Source organism: Phaseolus vulgaris, chromosome 2 (genome assembly GCF_000499845.2).
Source record: "Phaseolus vulgaris cultivar G19833 chromosome 2, P. vulgaris v2.0, whole genome shotgun sequence".
NCBI lineage: Eukaryota > Viridiplantae > Streptophyta > Magnoliopsida > Fabales > Fabaceae > Phaseolus > Phaseolus vulgaris.
Window position 1 is genome coordinate 7721812 of NC_023758.2, and position 11323 is coordinate 7733134.

The 11323-nt window shown below is 33.8% G+C and overlaps 1 protein-coding gene across 1 annotated transcript; it reads right to left on the reverse strand.

The window, feature by feature from the left end:
* Nucleotides 1-5484: 5484 nt before the first annotated feature.
* On the reverse strand, nt 5485-11064 carry LOC137810557 (protein trichome birefringence-like 2). The gene is made up of 5 exons (XM_068611899.1): nt 9637-11064; nt 7521-7713; nt 7247-7437; nt 6665-6823; nt 5485-6058 (listed from the first exon to the last, which is right to left on the reverse strand). Exons 1-5 carry the CDS (start codon nt 10302-10304, stop codon nt 5713-5715), a joined length of 1557 nt encoding a protein of 518 aa, XP_068468000.1. The 5' UTR covers nt 10305-11064; the 3' UTR covers nt 5485-5712.
* Nucleotides 11065-11323: the final 259 nt, after the last annotated feature.

Below are 11323 nucleotides of genomic sequence, written 5' to 3' on the forward strand. Positions count from 1 at the left end.
GAAAAAACAATGAATAAATTTGTCAAAAATCTAAAGAGAAAGCAATGAAAATATATTTTAAAGAAATAATATGGTTTTTAAATAGATAATTTTATCTATTTCTAATTTTTTTAACTTAACTAACAAAAATATTTAGCCTTCATCCTATTTAAACCAATTATACTCTTAAATAAATTTAACTCAATTCTTATAGAAGATTGTGAAAGTAATAAAATGTACATAGTTAAAAGAAAAATAGTAAAAAAATAATCTAAAAATGATAGAATTTATTGTAATTTTTTCTACTTTTTTTAATCTTTTTGTTATGTTTTTGTTATGTTTTTTCCTACTTCTTTTCATCCAACATCAATAATTTATATTTTATTTTATAAAGGTATTTTCATCTCATCCATTTCTCTTCTCTTAACCGAAAAAATAATAAAATATGTTAAAAAATAGTCACAAATGCAGTGAACCTATTTTATTTTCTTTATTTGTGGTGAGATTCATGGAATTTGTTGTTGTTGTTTTAGAAAAGGAGATGAAAATGGTAAGTGTGATAGCCTCTATGCATGTTGGTGCTTATTACCTTAATTACATGTTCTAATTGTGTAATTATTCCAACTTTTATTTTACTTATATAACAAGTTTCCAATTGCCAACCACACTCAAAAGCATAACACTTTCTCAAAAATCCCTTTCTTGCTGACCAAAACTCAACATCAAAGGTGCTAAACCCCATTTACTTTTTCTTTTCAATCATGCTGTTTTAGGCTGTGTTTGTGTAAGCTCAAATACTGTTTATAAATACACTATGTGTTATATTTGACAAAAATAAATGTGGTTTGTTTTTAAGACACTTTTATTTATTTAAAAGAAAATTTCTATGTGATTTATATTCTAACTTTCTTCTCTTATGTGGTGGGATTAGTGTTGAAAGACAAACTTAAAGTGTGTTTCGTTTAAATTCTCCTTATTGAATTATGGCTAACTTTATCACGATTTATTTATTTATTTTACTTTAAAATCTGTTTTAATTTTAATTTTAAAATCACCTTTTGATATAATTTTATTTTATAAAATTAAAGATTTTCGCTAGTAGTAAATTGTCCAACAATTATTTTATAAGCGAATACTGAATTCGTATCAGGATAAACATTTTAAGTTGATGTGAGTAATATATATTTAAATATTTCTATAAAATTTAATTATATTTTATTTTTAATTCAAGAACACTTTAATATTTTTTAAGTAATTAAATTATATATATTATTTATTTTATCACATCAATCAAGTTATTCACAAATTTTAGAAGTTATATCCAAAAGTTTGGTAGTGTGGTGATGAGCATAAACTTAAGATGAGGAGATAGAATTGGGTGATTCTGGTTGATGAGTGTTATTCTTTTTTAAAATATCTGTTATGCTCTTTTGAGATCTTAGGGGTACAAATAAGTGCATCTGACCTTCAGAAATTAGGGAATCTTCTCTTTACCACATGTAATATATGAAGGGGCACTTAAGAAAAAGTATAAATGTTTTATTAAAAGACAAGGGCTATGAAGATTATGACAATAGATTTTGCAGTGTTGGAGATTGGAATAGCATCACCTCCCAAATTGAAGGGTACCTAGTACCTGCAATGGTTAGATTTGACCAACATCTGGTGGGTGTGTCCACAAACAAAAAATTGATTGCAGATGAAAATCAAACTAGGAATGTACAAGTACTGGGTAAAGTAGTCTTGATCTTGGACAAAAAATAATGAGAAAGGGCCCATAAGTTTGATTCCAAATTGAAACCACATTATGGAAAAGTCACTTGTCCTACATCTTCCCATGCCATGTGTAAATATTGGATGGCAACATCTATAATTACTACGATGATGACTACTTGGTGAGTCATCCAAGTTTGAACGTAAATTGAACTGAATTCACAGTAAAAGTTTGGAAATTTTGTATCATAAAGGGACCCAAAAATTGATTGCAAAATTGGAACCAACTTAGATATACTACTAATCATCTTTCATTGGTCTTGGTTTGTCTAATTGTAAGTGGTGGACAACAATGATAGTGTGTATTATGATCTATGAAGGCAACAACAAGAATCCAACTTACTTTTCAGCAAAACTGAATTCATTTACCATTATAGATAGGTTAAATTGGTAAGAATAGAATCAAGTTCTTATACTAGCATGAATTTAAATTCTGTAATTGATGCATATACCTTGTTAATAAGAAATTTGTGAAAGTAAAATATAAACACTTTTAGTGTCTGAGGGTCTGTTTTGATACTAATGAGTATCTGAAACCTAAATCATATAAACTTTTTTCTTCATTAAGTTTCCTTAATTTATTTCTTCCATTCATGTTAAGGATTTGATTTTTCACTTCACCCTTCTTTGACCAAGTTAATTAAATGGGTTTGTTGTTTCATACCAATGGCCACAAATAAAAGTTCACAAAACACAAGCTGTGAATTGCTATCTCATTCAGTGTAATAGACAATGCTGATGGCATATAAAAAAAAGGGGGCTACAGAGGTAATAAATAAACAGCATAGAAAGATTCCAAAAGGGGACTGACTTAAAAGCTATAAGAATTTTGTTTTCTTGCTTGAAGAAGAGGCAAACCAAAATCTTGAATGGATTGTCTAGCTGCTATGATTGTATGCATATCTGAGAAGGAGATCACTGCCATTTTTTGTACCATTCATCAACATTCTTTGAAGAATTTTGGGTTATCTAAAAAGCCAGCTATAGAAAGAGAAATGACTCTTGGACACAAGTTCAAGCTATAGAATTGACTGCTACTTTTTTTTTTCTCACTATAAAATAAAATACAGAGCTTCACTTCTTAGAGGTGACTAATCACTCTTTAATTTCAAAGGGAAAGTTGAATTGGCCCCTAGACATTATGAAAAGAAGACACATGATAGGGATCAATTAACAACTACGATTTAAACACTGCAGCATGGCTACACACACGGCTAAGATTATCTTTAGCCCTGAAATCAAAATCATGGTATTTTGAAACTTTAAGAAATATAATTACAAAACAAGAAAACAAAGTGGTTTGCTGGCATGGCTGGTGAGTAAGAGAGAAGGAAATTAGTGGAGAGTTAGGAATTTGAAACAGTAATGAATTCTCATCACAAATTTCTGATTATTTCTAGCAGAGAGTGTAAACATGTTTAATATTTTGGAGGCCAAAACATGTGTTAATTAGTATTTTATTGAAGTTCTGAAGAGGATTATTTAAGTTGTTGATTAAGAAGATATAAAATTAATTTTGGAAGCAAAGTGGGGTTTGAGTAATGTAAGTGGATCCAGAGAAACATTAAAAGCCTCCTACCATCAAAAGTCAAGCACGAATGAAAAAGTAAAGAGTGGGAGCCCATGTTTTAAAGTTTATATTGACTCTTTCACATTCATATCCTTTTTATTCCAATCAGATATCTTGTGTAGACACTATTTAGTATTGAATTTTAAATTCCCTAAAATGCCTAGAGTATGTAGTGTAGTGTCTGTATTTGGTAAAAGTAAACCGAAATTTGGCCGAGAAATCTCAAATTCAATTTAGCATATTATAAACTAAGTACAGCTTAAACAGTAGAAAGAAAAGAATGAGATAATGAAATTAGGTCAGGACCCTGGAAACTTCCTTCCCATGTAAACCAGTAGAAGAAAAAGAAGGGTAAAAAAATGCAGTTAGGTTAGGTCAGGTGTATCCTGGTTAGTGTTAGATTGAGATTCAAGAAGAAAGTTTGAAAATTAGGTTAAGGTTGAGATTCAAGAAACCAAATAAATGTTTTTTAATGAGCACAGTTCTATTTTTTTATCATGAGTTTGTATATTGAAACTTTTGATGGTTTTAAAATAAAAAAGTAAGAAGCAAATGGATAATGAAAAGATGATGTGATGATAACACCTCTTAGTTCTCAATCATCAACTATTTAAAAGAATGGTCCGAGACTAACTTCTCCACTAGTTTTCTATAGAGCCCTTTGGACCCTCTAAACCAATCTATCAAATCCTGAATCTGGTGAGCATGAAGTTTTGTTGGCAAGCATCCATCCATGGTTCTTAAGAAGCATGGAGAGAAAGGAGTGTGAGAGGGTCCTTACCCCTCACACTCCCCCTCTTTCAACAGTTTGCTTGTGCTTAGCTTTGGCTTCTCTAATCAACAAGGGATGTGCTTAAACATTCTGTGAGTGGCAAAAGCAGATATGCATTCTCCAAAGGATGAGAGGCTTTGGCTACACTCAGGCAAACCGGCAAGTCACAAAAAGGCAATGGACTCCATCGGGGTCTCTATGGCTATGTATTGCTCATTTATGTAGTTCTTCTTGCTGTAGAATGTAATAAACAAGGTTGACCTTCCTTTAAGAAGGTACCAACTTGTGCTGTCTCAATTACTCAATTTGCAGCTCACTAGATTTCCTTTCTCTCTTCCGTTTCTGCAGAAGAGTAGGTAGATAATTGTGATCACTTCACTCCATCTCTGTCCCCTCCCATTCTGTGTGTTTCCTTTTCCATGCTTGTTTGTGTTGTTAGTTATGTCCTTATGAGAAATAAAAGAAGAGTACAATTCTAGTTCCTCAGAGTTTAGGATTGTATTTTATTGAACTTTATTAGAAAAGCTTCAGAATTCTCTTTCTTAGGTGAATGATGATCATGTCCCATGACCCCTCACCCTCACCATTTCCCTTTACACTGCTGCATTTCTGCTGTTTCTAACATTTGAAGTTGTTCAGGGGGCTCAATGGTAACTACTTTATCCTATTTATATAGAAAAAAGGCTTCCCTAACAACAAATATTTATGCCCCAAAAGTAATAGAAAAGAAAAATAAATCTTAGTAGGAACGGTTTACATAAACACCTAATATATACAAATGAGTAATGTAAAGAGTACACATATATTTCTAAGAGAGTACTTTTGCATACATCGATTATTAATTTTAGTGTATATGATAAACCATGATTGATTAAAAATTGCTGAAGTTAAAGTCAATAGTCAAAATCATTTCAACCAAGTCCACATTTCTGGTTATGTCTCCCTCCCTTGTATTTATTGCTATACGTTTACAAGCGAGATTTTGGGAGTTCAATAGGGGAACAAATTTCCTTATCATAAGAAACACGTTGAAGGTTGCGAAGTTACTGATGGTAGTGGATGTCTATTCAGCTCTATTTCTACTCTTTTATTGGCTCAATGAAAAATGTGAAGCACAGGCTAAAGTAATGCGCCAAGTTAAAAAGGTACAACCTATTTCACCTCATGCTAACACCACACTGGAAGCAGGTTCACAGTGCCATTGCAATAGGCAGAAGATTAATGGGTTAAAATGGATAAATAGATAGCCCCTTCAATTTAATTAACATTTGTCTTATTCTGTTTCATTTTCTATTACCCCTCGCCCCAAACATCATAAGGAATCATTTTTACAAATTTGATCCTTCCTTTTCTTTAACTAATCAAGGTGAATCAAATGAAGCTTTCAATCTACAAATTTTACAGCTTTCGTGGTTTTCATTATGACAATTGTGCAAGTCAGTGGATGTCTACAGAAAATACAGAGACTTGTCCCTCTAATCAATCATCTTCAGCACAAACTATAACTCAAGGCACCCTTTGTGATGGACACCTACATGTGGGAAATCAATGAATATACACGTGATGAATATGTATAGTGGATCAGAAATCCTATTGGAAATTTTTTGAGGAGTTTTGCTCAACTTTTCCAATGGCCTTTTCCATATTTCAAGAGAGAAGCATACAGTAATTCATTCCAAGTATCAGGTACTCCAGGCAAACACCAATGACTGCAATCTTGGTGTAGTTCAGCAGAGGCCTGCTCCTCTGGTGTCTTATACTCCATTCTGTATATAGAGGGATGTCCATCTTTTCTGTAATCTGTAAGCCTACTAATGTTCATATATATCACAGGGGTTTTCATCTTTGGGATGACCACATGCTCCAAAGCCCTCATTTTCGAAGGATACTTGCGCAAGTGCTTTCCATCAGTTATTGGCTCAGTTTCTTTGTGGCACTGTCCTCCTGAATTCCATTGCCCACCCCTGAAACCATACAAGGCAGTATTAGAATATATTGATCAAGGCATACCAGATGAAGATGAATCAGCATAGTAAATGTTAATAATGTATAGTACAATTGAGATCACCACCTAGGAAAATGGAGTCTGCATTAACAATTGCTAGTAATTAGGTCAAATTGTAAGTGGCTAATTTTATTGATTCTTTGTTAATTCCTAGTAAAATAGTTAATTTTATTGGTAAGAAATAAGATATGTGTATCAAACGCTCTACTAACATGGCAGTAAACTTTTGAAAATGTATACAAATACTAATTTGGACTATGGTACAACAGTTATAAATACCATTACAAGAGTAAATGATTTTCTGGAATTGGTCATCTATTGAGTTCAAAACAATACAATACAATATCAATATTAAAGGCAAACCCGCACAAACAGTATGATTTTTCCGAAAAAATCCCGTAGAGGTAATATAGATAAAAGAGTCGTTATTCGTATAATAACTAGTGAAACATTTGTTGAAGCATTTTCTTTTTGTGTTTATACCACTATCGCATCATTTATTGAATATTGTATTAGTAGCAACTTCAGACTCTTAACATTTGGCAGCCATGTAAAACAACAATACCTGAAATGGGTGACCGAGTATCCTCTGAAGAAAACCTGAGTTCGATTGGCATCAATATTGTTGTCAATCCATTTAGCCCAAGTGGTCAATGCCCTTGTATATGCATCCAGAACTTTGAGTCTGGGGTATATATGGTTGCCTTCTTGATAATAGTCTTCTCTGTAAAAATACCAGATAACAAAAAAATCAAAAACCTTACTTTTATTTTTATTTTTGAGGATATAATACGTTAAGCACTTTGAGCTGAAAATATATAATAACATCTTGGTTAAAAAAAATCCCAAGTGATATGGTATGCAAGAAATTTAGTTAAATATCACGCCAAGAGTCTGTTATAATTCACAGAAAGTAAGCACTACAAGGCAGAAAACTCAAAGTGTGACGAAAACAAGAGATTAAAATCTTAATAGGAAAAGCAGTTTCACATGTCAAAATAGTAAGCATGGTTGTACACAGTCGTGCTAAAACTCTGTTGTTATTCATTATCAAGTAGCACCACCTAATCTACAGATTTCAAGGAAGGATAAAACTATAGTGGCATAGACAACCTGCAGGCAATGTTACATAACAGACTGAACTCACCCTCTAGATGTTTTCTCGTGAGTCCACCAATGACCTGTATTGAAGACTATGATGTCAGCATCATGATAGGTGCTAGTTGTCTGATCCATCAAATCCAATCTTAATGTCTCAAAGGACCCATTTGTGCCCTTGAAAGTAGACTCTCGAACAATGAATGGCGAACTAACAAAATCTACTGAACAATTATAATCCTATAAATATGGAAAAAATATTCAATGAGATATCATTACAAGATGCATACTTGGGAAAATCTCATGGATATACAGAAACTTGCCTCAAATCTAAAAGCATAGACACCTTTCTTCTTAAATTCAGTTTTTCCTGAAATTTCAAAAACACGTTTCTTGTCCTTGACACTTTGACGCAGGATACACACCATGGACTCCCACATGTTCCTGTTCAGCGAATCCCCCACAAAAACCAGCTTCTGTCCTCGCAACTTTTCCAGAAAATCAGTTGCATTCAAACTGAGGCGACATCAATAATTAACAAACATTATCACAAGCATTGATGTATAGTATCTATCAGATTTCAACTTATAACCAACTGACATTAAGTGAAGTTATTCAAGAAATACATAAACTGTACTCCAAAAATTGATGAAGGTAATATGAGATTTCGCAACAGTATGGTTTAAAATGGCTGTCCTAGGTTTGATACTAAGTTAAAACACTAAACTACCCCAAAAGGAAGAAAAATAAACTTGGTTTAAAGATCCCTAATCAACCTCCCTCACCTGCCTGAGTTTCAAGTGCAGATTATTCCATATAGCCTGTAGATCACTAGATTCCTTAATCTGACCATCCTAATCTTACTGAACATATTAATATTCCAAGAGAGAGTTTTAGGGTGATGAGTATAAAGGATGGTTGGGGAGCAACTCCCTTTGTTTAGTTTAATAAAAATAGATAGAAGGAAAAGTATGAGAAAAAATTCTCCCTCAGACTATATTTTTTTTTTGTTCTCCAGATGGTGAGAATAAAGGGGAATGACTTTTCTTTCAATTTAAAGTCTTGTCAGATATGTTACCTATAAATTGAGCTTCTTAATTTTATGTGAAGATTATACTGTGATTTCACACAAGTAAACAATAATTGTGGTCGTTGGCAATGTACCTCACTCACAACTATGTCCCATGTCTAACATAAAGTATAAATATTCAAACTTGTTTAACTTGCTTCTTTTGCTATCTCTTGTCCGGAGTAAATCAAAAGGACTTTGTAATATACAGAAAGAATTACACACATTATTCTAATGAGGCACATTTCCAGGGGCTACCATTTCACAACTTGACACCCGTAATCCTTTGCATTGAAACTGATGTGACACCAATAATAAACAAACATAAGCAATAAACATTTATACATTGTATGGTTTAAAATGGCTGTCACTGGTTTGAAAATTGAAGTAACTGCAAACCAAAACTAAGGTTAAAACACTGAACAATACTAAATATAAGAAAAATAAACAAGGTTGTATAAAGATCCCTAATCACCCACCCCTGCCTGAGTTCCTATAATTGCAGATTATTCCATATTATCCTGTATACTACTAGATCTCTTAATCATGTTAAATCATATAATCTAAACCCTACTCACCATTATTATTACTCCAAAAGGAGAGTTTTAGATTGAGGATGGGGTAGAAGATGGTTATGAAACAATTTCCCCTCAAACTAATTTTTATTCCCCTCTAAATGGTGCTTATGGAACAACTTTTCTTTCAATTTAAAATCATGACTTTATTATTTTTTTAAATAACGATTATTTATATTGTAATTTCCTACAACCAAAAAACCACTGTGGTCCTTTACAATGTACTCACAATTTCGTCCCTTATATAACATATAGTATGGTTCAATCCTCAAATGTCCAAACTTGTTTAACTTACTCCTTTAGCTATCTCTCATCAGGAGTAATGGCAAAAGACTTTATAGCATAAAGACAGAAATGCTCACATCAATGTAATGAGGCACATTTCCATGGACCAAAGTAATCTTTCACATCTTGAGATCTATAGTCCTTAACCTCTTCCATCTCCCCTTAATAAAAATTCATACAGATGAAACGTAACTCTTTTTCCGTTCTTCTCTATGCTATCTTATTCCCTTTCCTCTACATTTTCCTATATTAAAAGCTTTTCAGCATTCAAATTAAGTAAGATCAAGTTTATGTTTTCTATCCTTCCTACTAATTGTTCGCTGGCAAGATATCATTCATCTTTTAATTATCAATATTAGAATCGCATATAACCTCCCTCACTCCATATTCACACTCAAACTCACATAATAAACATACAAATTGCATTTCCACAGGTATTTTTTCCCATTCTAAATCAACAAAATTTCTTAATCATTGTTGATGAAAAGAACAGCAAGAGCATCATCATACCTTGGAATGTCACACCCATTCGGCTGCCATTTCCACTTCACATACTCACTATCAGGCCTCCCATTAAGATGGCAATCAAAATCCCTATCAATGAGAGGACAAGACCCCAAGGGATAGTACGGTTTCGACTCATCCCTCACCCATTTCCCATCAAAGATGTCACACTCCACAAACAAACTACCAACACTCCCATTACTTGCCTTAACCAACCCTTCTTCACACTTTCCCAAAGCATCATCACCGCTGCATGACGAATTTCCCGCGTGCCCATTTTCCTTCCCTGACACAGTAAAATTCTTCAAAGAACAACAATCTTCATGCTCCTCATGCCCATCATGCAAGCTTGCATTTTTCCGATTCCCGGTGAGGTTCCCCAAAAGGGTCTTCTTCTCCAAACACTCACTGGACACGTTCACTTCAGCCCTATGCAGAGAACTAACGGAACCATTGGAATAACGGCCCGAAAAAGGAAAACGCCAAGAAAATGAAGAATTGGAATCGGACCCTTGGAGAAACACTTGAACCTTGGGAACAGTGAGTGAAGTGTTGTTGAGAACGGTAAGAAGAAGAAGAAGAGAAACTCCAACGCCTAAACTGAAGGCCGAAATTACCTTTCTCTTCTGAGACATAAAGGATTCCGAGAATGCAAGCCTCATAGAAGAGTCCATGGTGGCGATAACAGGAACAACAAAAAACAAAGCCAAGGCATAGAACAAAAACAACAGCACCACCAACAAGAACTACAACAACAAAAAGTGCTTTGTGTTCACCGATCAGAACGGTTTTGAATAAAAACAGTGATGAGGGAAAAAGGGTTTGAGAGCTGGAGTGAACGTGAGCATGTACAGAGAGAAAGTGGGGTGTGAAGTGTGCACCTTTGTAGGGTGCAATGTGCGTACATGAGTGAACCAAGTGAGAGAGTGTGTTACTATTCCTGTTACTAGTAACTATGAAGTGTCCCTTAATCACTTTGCATTATGTTCCTTTGGGTCTTCTGTGTGTTTTCTCTCTAGACAGTTACACCATTAACTTGACCTTCAACACCAAAATTAAATGTGAAAATGAGGTTGACTCAATTAAATTTTGGGGAGTTATAATTCTCTAGATTTGGTTATAATTCTTAGGAAATCGCCTCTATAATTAGAAAAAAAATGTTGCATGTGAAAGGCATTGTTCTTTTTTCTATCATCCTTCAACATAATATTAATATTATATATATCATGTACTCAATAAAAAAAATTATATATGAAACAATGTATATATTAATTGGGTTTTAAATTGAAATTTATGGTGATACAAAAAAAATGGCATAATGGTTTGGGTAAGTGAATTTGGAAGGTAAAGTTGGCATATTGAAACCTAACTAACCCTAGGCAAAGTGTACTTTTGTGATGAAATTTATGGATAGGAGGAGTGAAGTTGTGTTGTGTGTTGGCCCTTGGAGGGTGCATTAATGTAGAGAGAGGTTGAGATTTGAACGGAGGGGTAGTTTGGTAAATGCAGAGAAAGGGCATTTGTTTTGTTTGTTGTGCAAAAGGGCAAACAAAAAAGTGCGTAGGAAATAACGGTGACGCCAACACCAAGAGCATGAGACGTGGCGTGACCGAAAGGCTACAAAAAATTGTGATGCGTAACGGTAGCACCGACGATGTGCATGCGATGTGATCTCGACGCGTGGCGAATGTGG